The 20,334-nt window shown below is 44.3% G+C and overlaps 1 protein-coding gene across 1 annotated transcript in view; it reads left to right on the top strand.

The window, feature by feature from the left end:
• The window catches only part of FAXC (failed axon connections homolog (Drosophila)), a gene marked incomplete at its 5' end in the record, with an annotated part of 70,244 nt that overhangs the window by 8,813 nt on the left and 41,097 nt on the right, over positions 1-20,334 (top strand). Inside the window, 2 exons of the mRNA XM_010834761.1 lie at positions 7,281-7,477; positions 17,225-17,448. Of these exons, the coding sequence (XP_010833063.1) occupies positions 7,281-7,477; positions 17,225-17,448 (421 nt within the window). The remainder of the gene's footprint in view (positions 1-7,280; positions 7,478-17,224; positions 17,449-20,334) is intronic.

Genomic DNA, 20,334 nt, shown 5'->3' with positions numbered 1-20,334 from the left:
AGCATTGGGAGGGGTGGTCTTAGCAGGAAGCAGAGCAGCTGGGAGGTTAGAGAAGAAGTCCCTCATCTAGCCAAGCTTTTGGTTGCCCTGCTAATGATATTACTCCTCCAAGTCCTACCTCCCAGTGGCCTATGCTTTCTGAGCTCGTTTCTCTACAGAGAAGGCATGTGGGGTAGAGGGGTGTGTCACTGATCTTCCTAAGGCAGGGCTGGGAGAGTTGAATGAAATGCTCAGTTTGGTCACTGGTCCTCTGGGAATATGACACTGAACCTGGATTTCAGTCTGGGAGATCTGGGAGAGCAGAAGGTGCTGGAAAAGATTGAAGGCAGGAGGAGAAGGGGACAACAGAGGATGAGATGGGTGGATGGCATTACCAAGTCGATGGTCATGAGTTTGAACAAGCTCTGGGAGTCAGTGATGGACAGGGAAGCCTGGCATGCTGCAGTCCATGGGGTCGCAGAGTTGGACACGACTGAGCAACTGAACTGAAGGTGATCCAGGTCTTAGACTCACAGAGGGTCTTTGTGAGTGGAACTGGAATGCAGGGGGTGAGTCTGGACAGAGAGGCAGGGAGATTATTCAGGATTTCGGAAGCCAGCAATGGAGGAGAAAATAGCAAAAGACCCCGCAAGGCTTGAATCATTGTTCAGTTGGATTTGAAAGACCCTTGTTTAGCTCGGTGTGGACAGTCAGTGCTTGAAGGTGTGTGTCACTGAGGGACTCTCATTGGAGGGAGAGACTGCTCTCCAGCGGCTGCTTGCCGCTGGTCCCTCATCACTGTGACCGCTTCTGGGCATGAGGGCCTGAACCTGAGTTTTCTGCTCTGTGGCCTCTCCTGGCTTTCTATATTTCCTGTGCCCCCCATCCTTGATAAAGTCATCCTGTGGGCAATGGTGTGGCAGCTGCCACGCTGTGTTACCTTTTCCTTCCCTGGTGGCTCAGACAGTAAAGAATCCGCCTGCAATGCGGGAGACCTGGGTTTCATCCCTGAGTCGGGAAGATCTCTTGGGGAAGGGAATGGCAACCCACTCCAGTATTCTTGCCTGGAGAATCCTATGGACAGAGGAGCCTGGTGGGCTACAGTCTATGGGATCACAAAGAGTTGGACACTAACACTTTTCTTTTAAAAGAAAGAAGGTAGATGATACCATTTTTTTTTTAATTATTTATTTTTGCCTGCACTGGATCTTCACTGCTGTACATGGGTTTTCTCTTGTTGTGGCTCCTGGGCTCTAGGGAGCAGGCTCAGTAGCTCTGGTGCATGGGCTTCGTTGCTCCATGGCATATGGGATCTTCCTGGATCGAATCTGTGTCTCTTGCATTGGCAGGAAGATTCTTCACCAGTGGACCACCAGGGAAGTCCTGCCCTTTCCTTGCTTGCCTTCAAGCCCTCAAGCTCTAAGTGCTCTACCAGCAGCCTAACCACCTCTGGTCATGTTTCAGGCTTCTGCTTTTCATTAGTATAGCTGGAGCAGCTGGACACACGCCTAGCTCTGAAGCCTGGAGAAACCTTCAAGAAGGGGACTGCTTACCCCTTCTAAAATTATTATTTCCTGTTAAGTTATATTTTTTATGAAAGGAGTGATATTGGAGTGTTTCTTCTGTGAGGTCTCTATGGAAAATAAATGAAGTGAGTGTTCATCGGGGTAGGTAACAGGAAGATGGTTTTATGATTTAGAAAGGGATGCTCTGATCCCGTCTTGGGGTTGGGGTGGGGATCCTTTGAGACCTTGTGCGTCCTCAGTGAGGGTTTGTGTTGTTTCTGGTGGCGCCTGGGAAGTACTATTTGGGCTCTCTGCTTGGAGGATCAGTAGAGAGGTATTTTGTCATCAACCCAGGGAGCACTACCCTCTGCCCCTTCTTTGCCCTGTGCCTTTTAAAAAAAGATTAAAATGTCATGTTCCTAAGAGCATGACTTTATATTTGAAGCTTTTTTATTTTTTAATCGAAATGAGACAGGGATAAATATTTGATGACCATTAGTAGGAACTCACAAGGGTTTTCTTAAAAAGCCTGATGTATTAGTTGCAGTTGTTAGCTTTTTAAAATAAGAATATAAATATTGGTAGATGAATTTTTAAAACTTCATTTTGTTATAATTATAGATTCATAGGAAGTTACCAAAAAGATGTAAGGAGGTCCTGCAGATATGGTGATTTTTTTTTTTTTTCAAAATGAAAACAGCTTTACCATTTGTTTTTTTTTTTTATTACATTTGGATGACATGGCCCTTATAAGAATTTTAACAATTTCAACAAAGCGTCAGTGGAAAATGAAAATCGATGATATCTTACTAGCTGGAGATTATCATCACAAATACTTCTGAGCATCTTTCCATACTTGTTTTTAGACATACATACATACATAAAGGGCTTCCCTAGTGGCTCAGATGGTAAGAATCTGCCTGCAATGAGGGAGACCTGAGTTTGATCTCTGGGTCGGGAAGAGCCCCTGGAGAAGGGAATTGCTACCCACTTCAGTAGTCTGGCTGGAGAATCCCATGGACAGAAGAGCCTGGTGGGCTACAGTCCATGGTGTCGCAAAGAGTTGGACACGACTGAGTGACTTTCACATAAAGATCATTTGCCATAACTGATTGTATAAGAAGCATGTATTTCACGCAATCCTTCTTTTTAAATCTGAGAAAGAAAAGAGAAGGAAATGGCTCTTTTTGAAACTCTCTGCTCTGGTTCTTAGCCCTAACTTCTAATGTTCTATTTGTTTGCTCTTTTTGTCTGTACACCACACTCCTGCCCTATACCACCCCACCATCTTTTTGTTTTGGAAATTTTCGGAGCTACAGACAAGTTAAAAGAATAGTACGTGAACATCCATATGCCCTTCCCCTAGACTCACCAATTGTTAACATGTTGCCTTCTTTCCTTTACTTCTTTTTATGTATACCTTTATGAAAAAAAATTTTAATGCAACATTTGAACATAAGCTGTAAGAATCTCAACACTTCACCCCTCCATACGTTAGGGTGCATCTTCAAAACAGAAGGACATTCTTCTACAAAACTATAGTGTGTAGTTATATAGGGAAGTACTCAGATTTTTCCTTTCTGTGTTGGGGAAACCAGTCCCTCCCTACTATGTGTTTCTCCCTATGAGTCTCCTTTGCGACTCACATGAAACACTTCATTTCTGACACTTCTGGCCAAACACGAGGCCCACAGCAGTCAGTCCTCTCTGACACCAGCTGGACGTTGTTATTCAGTTGCTCAGTCGTGTCCGACTCTTTGTGACTTTGCGACCCCATGGACTGCAACACGCGAGGCTTCCCTGTCTATCACCATGTCCTGGAGCTTGCTCAAACTCATGTCCATTGAGTTGGTGAAGCCATCCAACTGTCTCATCCTCTGTCGACCCTGCCTTCAGCTGGACAGCCTACACTTTAGTTCAATCCTGACGCTACCCAGAGGCAGCATCAGATTCCCTGGGTTAAGTCCCACAAGACTGCCCCCTGGTTTAGATGCTAGTTGCAAGCCCAGATTGTCACCTGTGCTTCTGACCAACTGACTGTAGATCAGAGGTTCTAATGACCCCTCCTTAGGTTTGATTACTAGGCTAGAGCAGCTCACAGGACTCAGGGAAACACTTATGTTTACCAACTTACTGAAGGATTTGATAAAGGATACAGATGAACAGCTACATGAAGAGGGACATGTGGGAGGGTCCTGAGTAGGAACGTCTGTTCTTGCGTATTTGGGAGTATCACCCTCCCAGTGTGGATGTGCTCACCCGCCTGGAGGCTCTTCAAGCCCCATACTTAGGGGATTTTGTGGAGGCTTCCTCAAGTAGGTGCACATGTGTGCTAAGTCATTTCAGTCATGTCTGACTCTTTGTGACCCTGTGGCCCGTATGACCCTATGACCCTGTAGCTCGTATGACCCTATGACCCTGTGGCCTGTAGCCCACCAGGCTCCTCTGTCCATGGGATTCTCCAGGCAAGAATACTGGAGTGGGTTGCCATGCCCTCCTCCAGGGGATCTTCCTGACCCAGGATTGAACCCGCATCTCTTAACATCCCCTGCATTGGCAGGTGGGTTCTATATCACTAGTGCCACCTGGGAAGTCCTCCTCAAGTATTTATGACCAGTTAATAACTCCATGTCCAACCCCTCTCTGCTCTCTAGAGGATGGGGGAGGAGGTTGAAAACGCTAAGCTTCTAATTGTGTCTTGGTCTTTCTGGTGACCAGTTTATCCAGGAGCCCACTCAGAGTCACCACCTCAGAACAAAAGGTTTTCCTCATGCTCTGAACACTTAGGGATTTATAAGGATTTTAGGAGCTCTGTGCTGGGAGCCAAGGGCAGAGACTAATGCATTTATTTCTTATTCACAATAATGGATGCATGAATTTTTTTTCAACGTGTTATATAATCCACAAAAGGTGCTAAAATTTAGCTCAAATTTACCCAGTGGGGGACCTTTCAAGATGGTTCCAGAGGTGCTGTGAATGTAATGGATATAAATTTAACTGAAAAGTTTGGGGCACTGTGGCCAGTGTAGCACGTCAAAGTTCCAAGATTGGGATTTCTCTGAAGGTTGCAAGTTCTCCATTTTGAAATGGGGATGGTGATGTCAATACTTCTGATAAAGGCACTCTGTCAAACACATTGTGTGCATTTTCTCATTTAATTTTAGCCACTGCTATTATCCTAATGGGCTTCCCAGGTGGCACTAGTGGTAAAGAACCTGCCTACTAATGCAGAAGGCATAAGAGACGTGGGTTCGATTCCTGGGTTGGGAACATCCCCTGGAGGAGGACATGGCAACCCACTCCAGTATTCTTGCCTGGAGAATCACATGGACGGAGGAGCCTGGTGGGCTACAGTCCACAGGGTCGCAAAGAGTCGGACACTACTGAAGCGACTTAGCGTGGCATAGCATATTATCCCAATTATATATAGATGAATCTAGGGGGATTAAGGGAGACCAGGGAGGTTCAAGGTCACACAGTGACTAAATGAGGGCACCAGAGTTTTAAACCCAAAGCCTATGGCTTTCACTGCTGTGCGAATAATGTAGTGTAAATGTAGATGCATTAATCTCATCTAGGACAGACTTTCAGGTGGAGACATCAGCTTGGCAAAGATAAAGAGGATTTACCTCTTCATCATTCTTCTCAAAACTACTTTCAGAAACTGTTGTTGGTGGGCCAGTCAGACTCCAGTTGCCTAAATAGAATTAGACCAGGAGTTCTTTAATATGTTTAAGGAAGTTAAGAAATATTAAGTATTATTTAAAAATTATATAGATTTATTTTAAAAGGAATATAACATTCAGAAAAATTGAAATTCATGGAAAAAAGATTACCGTCATCTCACACTTAGTTTTACTGGTTACTTTTGTGTCTCTTTTTAAAAATATTTTTTGAATTCATCTAATCTTTAGATATTTTCATAGTATCTCTAAAATGTTGTCTCCTGCTTCCTGGAGTAGGAAGTGGCAACCCGATCCAGTATTCTTGCTGGAAAATTCCATGGACAGAGAAGACTGGTGGGCTGCAGTCCATGTGGTCACAAAGAGTCAGACACAAACTGAGCTTGTGAACGTGCGCGCGTGCACACACACACACACACACACACACCCGACACAAGAAAGCATATGTACAAGTCTTTGCATGGACATATGCTTTCTTTTCTCTTAGATAAACACCTAGGAGGGAAATGATTGGATTGAGTGGCAGGTGTGTACTTAACCTTTTAAGAAATTAACAAATGGTTTCAAAATGGTTGTACCATTTTACATTTCCATCAGCAATGTCTGAGAGTTCAGTTTCCTCCACAGGAACCAACATTTGGCTACTAGTCCGTAGTATCTGTGGAGAAGGCAATGGCACCCCACTCCAGTACTCTTGCCCGGAGAATCCCATGGACGGAGGAGCCTGGTGGGCTGCAGTTCATGGGGTCGCTAGAGTCGGACACGACTGAGCGACTTCACTTTCACTTTTCACTTTCATGCATTGGAGAAGGAAATGGCAACCCACTCCAGTATTCTTGCCTGGAGAATCCCAGGGATGGGAAGCCTGGTGGGCTGCCGTCTATGGGGTCGCACAGAGTCGGACACGACGGAAGCGACGCAGCAGCAGCAGTCACAGTCTCTGAACTGTTGACTTGTATGAAGTACCAGGAGAAGTTTGTAATAATATGATTAATTTAAGCTGTGTAGACCACCCAAAACTGGATTCAGATTTAAAAATCAACTTTGAGGTTCACACAGTCCAAATTTACTGAGAAAAGCAATTGGATAAATACGATCATTATCACAGAATCCGCTCCAGCAGTGTGGTTAAGATCTTTTTATACAGGGATCAGAAGATGTTATCCTGTCATTCTCAATGCTTATAAACTCTGACTTCACCCCCACCTCCCACCAACCCCGTTTTGGGATTAGAATCTCCCCTGAGACACCATAAACTTCTAGTGTGGGTATAAATCAAAGGGAGGTTGTCAAATGTACAGATTCGTGACCACCTTTCCCTGGATTCTGACTCAGTGATCTGGGTGTGGGCCTAGGAATCTGCATTTTCATAGGCACTGGACTTGAATGTGTTGGGCGCACTTTGTTATACCCCGCTGTTGTAATTTCTGGGACCACTTGTTTGCAATATAGGGGTATCATGATAAGCATTTTCAAGTGTAAGGTACTGTTCCAAGTGAGGTTTCTGATCAGTAGCCCTATCAGTATATGCCTCCTTTATTTTCAATTTCTGTGTTTTTAGATTGTTCATAAATTATAATTAGACTGACTCTGACCAGGATGAAGATGATTTCAGCTCTCATCTTCCTTTCTGCTCTTAAAACAAACAAACAAACCAGTAAGCCAGAACAGTAAGGGCTTCCCTGGTGGCTCAGATGGTAAAGAATCTGCCTGCAATGTGGGAGACCTGGGCTCGATCCCTGGGTTGGGAAGATCCTCTGGAGAAGGGCATGGCAACCCACTTCAGTATTCTGGCCTGGAGAATCACCATGGACAGAGGACCCGGCAGGCTACAGTCCACAGGGTCGCAAAGAGTCAGATACAACTGAACGACTAAGCGCACACAAGCCAGAACCATGATAAAATGTATGGGAGTAAAGTAATATTTTCATGTGAGATAAGCCTTTTTTCCCCCAGATGAACTGTTTATCCCCTTAAGAGTTTTTATGCTGATTTCATTCACTTGAGTAGTGCAGTCACTATCAAATATACTGTTGGAATGTTTGTTTCTGTTAACCATACAGTGAAGTTTAAATAAAACTTTGCTTTTCTCTTTACAATTTACTCTGCTTAGAATTATTTTGGTGGAAAACTCTCTGCTCAAGGGAAAATGCCTTGGATTGAATATAATCATGAAAAAGTTTCCGGGACAGAATTCATAATTGACTTTCTGGAAGAGAAACTTGGAGTGAATTTAAACAAAAACCTTGGTCCTCATGAAAGAGCCATCTCCAGGGCAGTGACTAAGATGGTGGAGGAGCATTTCTACTGGTGAGTGCCCCCAGGGGCCTGGGTGGGTGTCTAGGGCACGTCCCCATCATGTGAAGCAAGCCAATGGTTTCACGTTTCAGGCCCGCACCGCCCCCCCCACCCCCCCCCACCCCCGCCCCGACCTGCTGCACCCTTTCCAAAGTGTTCTACATTCTGACCGACTTAGGGGTCAAAACTATGACCGTTAAGTCTCTAGGTATCTAGAGCAGAATTGACGTTTTCTGTTGAGGCCCAGCTAGTACATATGTTAGGCTATTTGAACTGCATTTGTCTGTGGCAACTACTTAATTCTGCGGTTTTAGCGCAAAAGCAGCCATAGATGATACACACATGAATAAGCATCACTGTGTTTAAATAAAACAACAAAAGCACTGACATTTGAATTTCATTTAATATAAAATACTGTTCTTTTGATTTTTTTCCCCCTCAACCATTTACAAATATGAAAACTTCTTAGCCCATGAGGGAGATAGACTGGGCTTTTTACAAATACGAACTCCTGAATTAATGTTGCATCAGATACTCAAAGGAGGGAACAGAAGACTAAGGCAGATAGAAGTCTCAGGTGAAATAAATTATGCAAGCTTTGGCAGAGTATTGTCAGTTTTCCCTGTATGACAAGAGCTTCTCCCTGATCCAGAAGTAAAGCTTACTACTGTTTTCTGAGTACCTTTGCCTTGATTGGCTGACTCCTAGCTTGTACTTTGTCCTGATTGGCTGACTCCTAGCTTCCATATTCCCTGAGTTTGAAGCATTGCAGACACTGTGTGGGTTAGGTGCCCCTGTTTTGCAGGTGGTATGCTGCTGTGACATTGCATGAGTTAGGCAGACTTGGTTCTTCTTGCTTTACAATCTCATTGAAATGTGGGTTTTTTTTTTTCCCGTTTATCTTCTAGAGTTTTAGCCTTTCTATACATTCCAATAGGTAAGAAATATTTTCTCCCTGATTTCTGCACTTCATCTTGTTCTAAAGATTTAATAAAGAATTGCTGAGTCCACTTTTTGGGGGCATTAATTGTTACTACTAGGTCATTGCTCACTGAGTAGCTTTCACCTCTTCCACGGAGACTTACAGTCAGTGTGGGGTTGACTAGAAACTTCCTTGGCTTCACATTCCTACTTCATACATTCAGCTCTTGCTAAATGGAAAACTTGCCTCTTGAATTTTGTGACCTTCTGCTTTTTTTCTTTTTCCGCTTTCAGTTCTTGCCCACTTTATTCCAGGATTGACCTGAAGCATCACTTTCTTCTCTTTCTCACTGCAGAGATGAAGGTGGTGGGAGGAAGGAGAGAGTCAGGCAGAGTGGAGGCAGGGCTGCAGATCAGCGTGGGAATGATCACAGGCTCAGTGTGGTCTGTTCCTTATAATACTTATGGAGAACTGCTTGCCCTTCCCTCTCAAAGAGTGCAGGGGTTACAGGGTGGACCAAAATGCATGAGTGCAGGTGATACGCTTAGCCTCACACAAAAGCCCTTGGGGGACAGAGTCGTCTCACTTGCTCGCCTGGGGTTGCAGGTCCTGCTCCGCAGTGATCAGGAAAATGAAGAACCAGCATAGGGCCACCCAGGCTCTCTGTGCCTTCTTTTGCTAAGCCGCCACCCCCCACCCCCAAGTGCTACTTCATTTGATGGATGGGCCATTAATATGGAGAGCTAGCACTTTTCAGCTGCCTGAAAAGCTGAAAGCCTTACAGTTAAGTTGGTACTTTTGCGACACTCTTTGATTTCTGTGTGTGCTGTGTGTGCGTGCATAAAATTTATATTCGGCTTAGAAATCCAGCAAGATTTCAAGGATCACCTGTCACTGCTTCTTGCTCTGGGTGTTAGTGACGTGTTATGTATATTAACTTCCTGAGAGAAGTTCATCTTCTGTTCTTCCCTTCTCTTATTTTCCTAGTGATGTGATGAGGGGGCAGGGTGTGGTGGGGAGGGCTGGGAGGGAGCCTTGGGAGGTGGTACTCCAGTGGGTGAGAATCTTAATTTTACAGATCACAAACCCCCAAGTACTTGGGAAGTTGCAAAGGTCATATGTAGATTCTTCTCTTTTTAATTAAAAAATAGTAATTTTAAATTAGTACTTAAAAATTTTTTTTATTCTTTTGGCTGTGCTGGGTCTTCGTTGCTGTGGGTTTTTTTCTAGTTGCTGGCGGGGCTACTCTCTAGTTGCAGTGTGTGGGCTTCTCGTTGTGGTGGTCTCTTGTTGTGGCACATGGGCTCTAGGTTGCCAGGGCTTCCGTAGTTGCAGCATGAGGGCTCAGTAGCTGCAGTTCCCAGGCTCCAAAGCACAGGCTCAATAGTTGTGGCACATGGGCTTAATTGCTCTGTGGCATGTGGGATCTTCCTGGATCAAGAATCAAACCTGTGTCTCCTGCACTGGCAGGTGGACTCTTTACCACTGAGCCACCAGGAAGGCTCTTAATTAGTATTTTTAAATTAAAATACAAATAGCTTACTTTTTGGGGTTAGCTACTGTTTCGCATTTGTGTCTCCTCAAGCGTTTATTTGAGAAATGAATAGTGAAGGTGGGAGGTCAAGTCTTGATTGAGATACAAATATCCAGTGACCTTTCAAAAAAAAAAAAATCCTAGTTCCTCCAGTTTCTTTTAGTCTTCAATAGCAGAAGGAAAAACAAACTTTCTCTGTTTTTTTAACTTTCCAAACCTTTAGCTAACTTCTTGCTTTTGGGAGATCCTGAACAGTCTTTCTTGAGAGCTCTAAATCCCAACACTCACCCCCTTTACCCAGCGCAATCCATGGTAAGAAAGTGCATGCCTGTGGAAACCGGGGGCCAGCATAGGGAACTGACCACAGTATGTAGGAAAATATTACAAGTATGAGCTTTCCATGAGAGCTTGTTGAATTTTGATCATCGATGAGCTCTAACGTTGTGTTTATACTTACAGAAGTGTAAGAGGGAGAATTAATTATTGGACTCAATTGATTCAGTTATCTGGAGTTTTCAGATATGTCTGTCTTGGTCTGAAACTTTAAAAATACTCTACTTCAGATATGGTTTTCTGAAAAACAAAGGCTCCTGATATTATATAATGAAGACATTATCTAACATCATATAATTCTGAAGCTCTGAATCAGGTCTGTACAAAAAGCACACTCAGCTGTAAAGTGGTTTTTTCTTGCACTTGAAATCCATACAATTATATCCCACTTGCGTTATAAATACTATTATTGAAGATGAAGGAGACAGGTTTTTTATCCCCTTTATTTCACTGGATGCTAAAGTTAAATACAGGGAAGCCAGAATAAAGCAAAGTCTGAGAGACTTGGGGTCAGATTACTGGAATGAAATTGTTTTGATAACAGATGCTATAGTGGCTTCTAGGTGACATACTGTCCCCTTGTGGACACTACTGAGTATTGTGTGTGTGTGTGTGTGAGCAGCTCAGTTGTGTCCGACTCTTTGTGACCCCATTGACTGTAGCCCGCCAGGCTCCACTGTTCATGGAATTCTCCAGGCAAGAGTACTGGAGTGGGTTGCCATTTCCTTCTCCAGGGAATCTTCCCAATCCAGGCAATGAACCTGGGTCTCCCATATTGCGGGCAGATTCTTTACTTTCTGAGTCACCAGGAGTGTCTTAAGCTCTTCTAATCTCAATTGTCAAACTCCCTATAGTCATAACAATTTCACCCATAAAAATATAGATGTTAGAAAAGAGGATTCAAATCACTTCTAGGTTGGCTATAATTAAAATATTTTTGATGTGGACTATTTTTTAAAGTCTTTATTGAATTTTTTGCAATATTGTTTCTGTTTTATGTTTTGTTTTTTCCCCCTCTTGAGGCATATGGCATCTTTGTTCCCTGACCAGTGATCAAACCTGCACCCCCTGAATTGGAAGGTCAAGTCTGAACCACTAGACTGCCACGGAAGTCCCATTTTTTAAAATTTTGAGCTTGGCTTTTGGTGAGTGGGAGAGATGGGATGCTTTAATAAAAGGACTTACCTGAGATTTTTCTCTAAAAGCCAGGAGACTCTCTCTCCTTGATTACAACTCGATTGAAATGGTCCCCTCTCCTTTCTTTTTTGTATCCCTCCCCCCAGTTTTAGATGTAGTGAGGGCCCCATTCAGAGAGGCATTTCTAATACTGTGAAAGGTGGTGAGATTGCAGAAGCATATCATATGCTCCTGCACCCTAGGGCATCTAGACTACAAGTGAAAGGTGGCAAGGAGGTAGTAGCATGACCAGGAAAAGGGCGTTCTCATGGTTGGAAAGGCCACATGCTAAGATTCATTCAGCAAACAGTAGGTTTGCACTTTCTTCCATATGTGCTAATAGTCATTTCGGCCACAGCCCAGGCTTCATGGGAGGTTATAATGAGAGATATCCTTATTAAAGCATCAGAGATCTTCTTTCCTTCCTAGCTTCTTTAAAAATGTCTCAGCTGGGTTTACTCTTCAGTTCTAAGATCATTGATAGTGGGGGAAAAAAACAAGCCTCTTTGACGTCATTTTGTAGGAAAGACCGGATATATCAGTTGTGATATATAAAACAAAATGAGTATCAACTTCCTGACAGAGGCTCTCAGAATGAGAAATTATTTTAATTGCTCAGCCTGGCCCAGTTTCCAAATTGGCCCTCCCTATCCTCTCTAGTTTATAATTCACAATTCCCTGAGTAGTGGCCTCTTCCCAGCAGAGAGTGAAGAGACAGATCCCAGAAGGAGAAAGGGGGCAGCCCTTTCTTCCTCAGTCTCTGCAGGCCTCTCTCATTGCATTTTCCTGCGTAAATATTGTCAGCCTTTAGAAACACTACTTTGCAGCAGCTGGCTCAGAACTTTCCATTCAGTCAACAGTTCATCCTTTCAGCAGAGTTCCAGGATGAATGACCACTAGGGGCTGGATGTCAGGGAAGACAAGGTGCCTGTCCTCAGCTGGCTCACAGGGGAGGGCGCCATCCAGCCTGCATAGCCAGGCAGCGCTGGGGGAGAGTCTGAAGAGCACCTGCTGGAGCGATGTGACGCAGGCACGCAGGCTTCCAGAGGAGATGATGTCAAACAGGATCTAGGGCCAGAGTAGTGGGGGAAGGGATCGGCTGAGAGGGTAAGATGAGGATGTCATGGGGAGGGGGCAGCAGTCTGCAAAAGTTTAGAGGCAAGAAGGAGGCAGTCGGGGAGGCATGTATAATTCTGTGGGGAAGCAGTGCCATTTTGGGGTCAGGCTGTGGCGGGGGGTGGGGGTGGGGTTGGGATGGGGGAGGCTGAGGTGCCAGGTGAAGCAGCTATGGGGAGCAAATGCATGACTCCGAGAAGCAGTGTGATACCATGGGATTTGTGTTTTAGGAAGCTTTTTGTGGCTGACTAGGGGAAAATGGATTTCTAGAAGTCCTTAAGAGGCCGTTGGGAGACCTGTGAGGAGGCCACCGTCCTCAGGGTTGGGCAGTGATGCAGCCTGAATGATAGTGTCAGTCGAATTGGTGACAAAGCCGCAGGGTGACTGGCTATCAGGAGGGAGGGGTGGGGAGCGGTGAAGAGGATCTCCCGGGATTCCTTCTGGTTTCCGTGCAGAGTGGCAGATTTGCGAGGAAGAAAGAGGATGAATCCAACTTTGGAAATGTTGGTTTGAGTGCCTGAGGCTCCCTCATTGTATCTGTGGATCTCAGGACAGGTCTCGTGGGCTGTGATATGGAGTTGGGAGTCCTCACTTTGAAATCATGAATGTGAAACATAGAAACACCCCACGAATGAGGTGTAAGAAGGTAGAAGGGATAAAGATAAAAATCTTGGCAACATGTAAGAGGTGAGAGGAAAGTAAGAGACGTAAGCCAAGAGAGAATTCTAAGAAAGAGGCTGATAGTGTTGGATGCTGCAAAGAGTTCAAGGAAGATAAAGATGAAAAGAAAATGTATTTGAACTTTGCAATAAGACGGGATTGTTGACTTGGACGAGAGTGGTTTCGGTGGAGTGGTCGGTACGGAAGTCCCTTTCACGTGGAGATGTTCAGGAAGCTTTCATGTGGGAAGGTGTGGACTTGTGGTTGTCAGGAAATGGCAGCATGTGTGAGGGATGTCTTTGATCTGTAGAAATTGACTTAGGGACCCTTGAAGCACGCATTTTCATTGACATTGCATTTTATACCCACTTCACAGGACTTGGCCATAGAAGAGCCTGCCTGGCCCTCATTTGCTTCTCTTCCCTGATACTGGTCTACAGTTTTGGGCACAGGGAGTGAAAGAGAGGAAGGAAAACGAGAGCAGGGTGGGGAAGAGAAGGAAAGAAAGCCAATGTCTGAGGTTATTTTCAGCTGCCACATTCTGAATCAACCCAGTGTTTCTCCTGTGCCCTGCATCTAACCTACTAATGCGGGTGGAGAGCCTTACACCATAGCCTGGGGCTGGGGATGGTGTGTGTTTCTCTTCCCTGCTCAGCTGTGTGGCCCAGACAACAGCCGCCTCCTCTGTCCCTATGGCTCTTCTAACTCATTAGTCTTCCCAGACTCTCTTCCCACTGCTGCACCCTCATCTTCTGCGCATGCCCTCATTTCCTGCTCTCAGAGGAGACCGAGTTCATGGGGCGGAAGCTTGGGACCTCCTTGCAGCCCCTTCTCCCTCTCACAGAGAGTGGTGTCCCTACTTCTCTCCATGCTGGCCCTTCCAGCCTGGCCCTCTAGTCTTCTCACTTGCCTTTGAACTAGGCTTCCCCCCAAACCACTCCTTATCCTAGAAACTTTCTTAGGCAACCTCAGCTCCTCTTGCATCTTTGAAACTGCCACCGCCATGCCCCTGCCTGTAGAACCTAAACCTTCGGGATCCTCCCTTGCAGGTTTTATGGAACTTTCAAATGCAACAGGTTAACTCATCTTTCATCACCTAAATCTGTCCACTTCATGTGTGCCGGGACTGGTTACCATCCACGCCAACCATCAGCCTGGGAGATCGCGTCCTCTATCATTTCTCTACTTCCGGTCCTTTCCTCACCTTGCCACACATCTGATTATGTGTCTCATCTGCTTAAAACCTTTTGGTGGTTAAACTTGGCTTTCAAAATAAGTCTTAGTCCCTTTTTAGCAGGCACATCTTGACCCAATTCTTGCCCATCCTTCTGGCTCCAGCCCTTCCAGGCTCCCTCAGGCATCCCAGGCCCCACCTGCCCATCCTGAAGTTCTTGCCGTTCATGGAGCAGCTGGGATGCTTCATGCACACACCTCTGCCTCTGGTCTACCTAGTGAACTGCTGCTCATTCTTCTAGATCAGTTGTGCTTGTGATCAAACCCATGTGATTTGCCTACAAAGAATGAATTCTTTTTTATACCAATCTATCTGTTTAGAGCCACCCCAGTCCTCATTTTTACACTTTAGATGCTTCCTGGATGCTATTATTACCTGGTCATGCTTAACTTAGGGTAATTTTAGTTTTATTTTCAGATCACTGACTACTTCCAGAATAATCAAGGATGGAATTGGCCTTTGTACTGTGAATTTAAGTCTATTACTAGAATCAAAGTGCTGATTAGTGGAATATGAAAAGTGACACCCTAATTATTGCAGGTATAAAAAGAACAACTAGAAAAGCATTTTATTTGCACATTTATAAAAAAATGCGAGAATAAATGAAATCTTTTATATCAGAAGTTTTATTGACTCTCTACATACTAAGTAGTTACCATTTTAGTGTACTTTTTCCTCTTTTCAGTCAAAATTTCTTGCCTCCTCAATACTTTATTTTGAGATCCTTACTAAAAGAGGTGCACAAATCTTTCTAATGAGATTTGTAAGCATCTTTTAAAAAGCTGATAAAAAAGAGTTATAGTTGTAGAGTATGTTGACATTGGTTGTGAGACTTTTTAGTGAAAATCAGGAAGACTTTAAAAATTAGAAAAATCTGTTTTTTCCCCCTTATTTTCATACTTTAAAGAATAGAGCTGTATAAAATGATCAAAATATCAGGATCTTATTTTCTGCTTTTGTTTCTTTTTCTTGAGATAGAAAGTAGCTACAATTAGCTATCACCCCTTGTGTTCTCTCTGTAAAAAGTATTTTCACTCCTCTGATGTTTTCCAAGTGACCATTGCTGCTGTATCAACCAGCAGTGGGAGATGACTCCAGTACAGCTTTTATTGCTCACTGTGAGGAAGAGCTAAAATATCTCTTTTACTTTTTAACGCCCACAGCTATGTTTTTCTTAGCCTCCAGTAGGAAAACCTTTTAATTTCTATCTACCAACACTAGGAACCATAAAAACAGTCTGGCGATCACCCCAGGTTCAGAGAACAAAATCAGCAAAGGCCTGAGTATTGCAGCCAGCACACCACACAGGCAGCTGTTAACCACTTAGCTGTGTCCACAGATCACATAGGAGCCTCTGGACTTTCTGCCACAACCATCACCTAGTTGGGAAGAGTGATCCAACCAAGTTCCTTTGGTATTTCTATACTCTCTAGGGTCCTGGAGAACAAACTGAAGCAGAGAGCTGCCTTTCTGGAGAATGAATCATTTGTATACTATTTATAATTTATATAGTTCATAGTAAACGTGGACAGCTATAACTATTCTGTGAAAGTGAATGTGTTAGTCGCTCAGTTGTGTCTGATTTTTTGTAACCCCATGGACTGTAGCCCACAGAGGAGGCTCCTCCTCTGTCCATGGAATTCTCCAGGCAAGAATACTGAAATGGGTAGCCATTCCCTTCTCCAGGGGATCTTCCCAACCCAGAATCAAACCTGGGTCTCCTGCATTGCAGGCAGATTCTTTACCATCTGAGCCACCAGAGATTCTGTCAAAAAGGCAAAAAGATTTCTTTTTGGAAAAAAATCCTTTTATATCAGGAAATATAAAATGTATACATAAAGTGTACAAAACAAAAAATGTGCAGCTTAATCAACATGGAGCATAAAAAAAAAATGAAATAATGCCATTTGCAGGAACATGGATGGACCTAGAGATTATCATACTAAGTAAAGTAAGCCAGACAAAGACAAGTATCATATGATATTGTTTATATATGAAATCTAAAATAATGACACAAATGAATTTATTTACAAAGCAGAAATGGACTCACAAACATAGAAAACAAACTTATGATTACCATAGGCGGGGAGGGGGACAAATTAGAAGTTTGGGATAAAAATATATATACTACTATATGTAAAATAGATAATCAACAAGGACCTACTGTATAGCACAGGGAATTATATTCAATATCTTATAATTACCTATAATGGAAGAGAATGTAAAAGAGAATATAAATATGTGTGTATATATACGTGTGTGTCTGAATCACTTTGCTGTATACCTGAAACTAGCACAATATTGTAAATCAATTATATTTCAATAAAAATTAAAAACACAGAACAGGCTTGTATAACCATCACTTTGATCAAAAAAGAATGAAACCAGCACCCCAGTCACTGCCATCTCCTTCCCATTGCCACCCCCTGCAACCCACCCACATAGGTACTCACTGTCCTTTTAAAACCCTTTTAAAGTGGGTTTCTACTTGTTTTCTGTGGGGCTGCCTGAGAGAGAGCAGAAGCATGGCCTTGAGGGGTTGGGGGTCTCCGGGCAGGTTCAGAGGAGGCTTTTTGGATAGTAGCATGGCAAGCTATCTGACCCTAAGTCCAGGCATGGACTTGAGTCTATTGTAGTATCTGCCATGCAGACTGCTCTTTGTAAAAGCTGCCGTGATTCAGTCCTCTAGCATGTGCTGAATTCCCAACCCCTCACTAGAAATTGACTCTGTGGACCTGCTATGTATCTAACACACAGTAGTAACTTCTTTCCACGCAATTCCAGGACCTTAGCTTATTGCCAGTGGGTGGACAATCTCAATGAGACCCGGAAGATGCTCTCTCTTAGTGGTGGCGGTCCCTTCAGTAACCTGCTGAGGTGGGTCGTGTGCCACATAACGAAAGGAATCGTGAAACGCGAGATGCATGGCCACGGCATTGGCCGCTTCTCCGAGGAGGAGATTTACATGCTGATGGAGAAGGACATGCGGTCTTTAGCAGGGCTTCTGGGTAACGTACCACACCTTCTATTCTGCATTTTTTATCCTTTTTGCATGATTAGTAAAGCACTGCTGGTTTACTGCTTTAAAGCTTTATTTTGGTTGATTTCTTTGCTTCTACATGTAGGTTGCAGTCCCACCTTTTAACCAAGTCCCCTAATTTTCAGGAACATGTGTCTCTCTTCTGAATCACTAGAGGGTGAGTGTTTCTAGTGTGGTGAAGCTCCCGGTGAAGAGAACATAGAACGTGGCCTAGCATTACTAACTGGCTGTAAGTGATGGTATTTCTGAATGTGTTGTGAGCCAAGGAGGAATTTGAGCAAGGAAGTGCCTCTATTTATAAATGGGTCAGGGTGAAAGGCTATTTATAGACATGTGTGCTCAGAAGATTCGACTGGGTACTGTTGACCTCCAGCTAAATGCCAACCCAGCCCGAGTGAATGAGAAAATTTGACATTTTCTCACGTCTTTCATTTCTCTTTGTAATCTGAGTCCTCTTCTTATTAGCATGTTTGAGCTCTTCTGATTTTGTATTTATTGCACCCAGTGGGTTTAACTGCGCTTGGGAAGCCTCTCAAAGAGAAGCACCGAGGGGCCTCTCTCCATGGGTGCGTGATGATGCTCAGTCGAGTGACCCACCTTTGCTCACCTGGTCGGCTGGTGGCTGGGCTGATGTGACATTGTCCTGAGTGAGGCTTGAGCCTTAGCTCTGACAGTTCACAAATGGATCATTTGAATTCGGCTTCGATGTGTGAAATAATGGCCTCTCCTGGAAACAGTTCGTGTATACGGAACCAAGGTCATAGGTCCTAGTCCTTCAGAGCTGCTGATTTTGTCCAGCGACTGTGGTTTTCCTTGGGCCTTCCTTGGTACCCTCATCTCTGTTCTGGAGCACATTAAGTACCTCCTCCAGGAAGTGGAGTTTCGGATTTGTTTTGTTCAAACCTACCTCGTACCCAGGAACTGGGGGGTGTTCTGTCACCTATGCAGAGTGACACACTCTGACTAGCTCCTTCCTGCTCCTTGCTGCAGATGCTTACTGGACCTGGAGTCCTCCCTGGAACCTGCAGAAGGAGATCCCAGCAGCACACCCAGCTCTTGTTCAGCTTTGTTGTGGGGGCAACAGCAAGGGTGGGTGGGCCTTGATGTGCTGGGTTCCTGCTCTAAACAGACACTCCGAAGCCCCACCTGGCTTGGAGGTTGATGCTGTCTGGACCTGCTGGTGCTTTGTCTCCGTGGGCCCAGGTGGGCCTGCCTGATGTAGGTATGAGTGGAATTTGCCTCCAGTTTGTCTCGTTCCTTTGGAAACTTAGTACTGGACTCTGGGCCACACAGAAGCCAGTGGAGAGAGGACCATTTCTTCTCAGCAGTGGCTTCATCTGCTCCTGGCTTCTTCCCCAGTTTTCACTGTAGGGAGCCCCAGAAAGCCAGGAGTTGAGCTTCCAAAGTGAAGATAGTTCATCTCTAATGGTTTAACAGCGCTGGTTCCTTAACCAGAGTGGGGTGATCATCTGCCTTCTAGAGCATTTTTGGTTGGGGAACTTGGAATCAGGGTGGTAGTCATAGGATAACACCAGTGTCTCTTCCATGTTTGATTTCTCCCCACTGCTGGTGAGATGGGAGGCAGTTGCATCACTGATTGCTAGCCTGGGTCCCTGGCAAGTATCACAATGGCATTCTGAGTCCAGATGAGTTTCTAGGATGAGAAACTGAGTGGGTTATTTGAAAAGCTAAAGTTTGCTAGAGTTCTATTCTGAATGGGGGTCCAGGGAGCAGTCTGGTTTTGAATTCTATCATAAGAGAAGCACATTTTCTCTGTCTAGGGAAGAAAGGCTCTCTGGCTGAGCATCATAATTTTCTTACTAAATGAGGCAGAAAGCATCTACTTTTCCCTTCACCCAGGATATAGCTTACTTATAATATCCAGCTGTTTTATGATGTTGCTCTTGGAGGCTGAGGGCAGCATGGACTATGGAGTCTCATCATTGAAATCAGTTTCCTGGGCTTTGTGAGTTGAAGTCATACTCGTCCTTAGGAGGCTGACTTCCAACAAGGAGATGTATTAAAACTCCAAGCTTAAGCGTACAAGTACTTGAGCAGAAAAGGTCTTTTTCTTTTTTAGGAGCTGCTATTGAAAGAGCCCTGCTGGCTCAGTAGTAAAGAATGTTCCTGCCAATGCAGAAGATGCAATTTTGATCCCTGATTCAGAAAAATCCCCTGGAGAAGGAAATGGCTAGCCACTCCAGTCATTTTTGCCTGGGAAATCCCATGGACAGAGGAGCCTGGCTGACTACAGTCCATGGTATTGTGAAAGAGTCAGACAGGACTTAGCAACTAAACAATAACAACAACAATGGAAAGAGCCAAATAATAAAGTAGAATTTGTAAATGAAAGTGAGAAAAACAAGCTGGTTTCCAGCCAACTGTATTAGGCTAAAGTGAAAGTGAAATGCACGTTTCCCTCCTGGTCCGAGGCTTTATTGATTCATGAAAATGGCTCAGGGCATCTTTATTTTTCAGAGTCCTTGTTGCCATTGGGTTGGCACATGTCAAAAAGTCAGATCTATTGGTTATTTGAATAAACATCAGTGTGTAATCTTGGCTATTTAATAAAGAGTAATGGGATGTAATTCTTTGGAAGGAATGATGCTAAAGCTGAAACTCCAGTACTTTGGCCACCTCATGCGAAGAGTTGACTCATTGGAAAAGACTCTGATGCTGGGAGGGATTAGGGGCAGGAGGAGAAGGGGACGACAGAGGATGAGATGGCTGGATGGCATCACTGACTCAATGGACATGAGTCTGAGTGAACTCCGGGAGTTGGTGATGGACAGGGAGGCCTGGCGTGCTGCGATTCATGAGGTCGCAAAGAGTCGGACAGGACTGAGCGACTGAA

The sequence above is a fragment of the Bison bison genome, unplaced genomic scaffold (assembly GCF_000754665.1).
Source record: "Bison bison bison isolate TAMUID 2011002044 unplaced genomic scaffold, Bison_UMD1.0 scf7180017864035, whole genome shotgun sequence".
Taxonomy (NCBI): Eukaryota; Metazoa; Chordata; class Mammalia; order Artiodactyla; family Bovidae; genus Bison; species Bison bison.
This window is presented reverse-complemented; position numbering and strand designations above follow the sequence as displayed.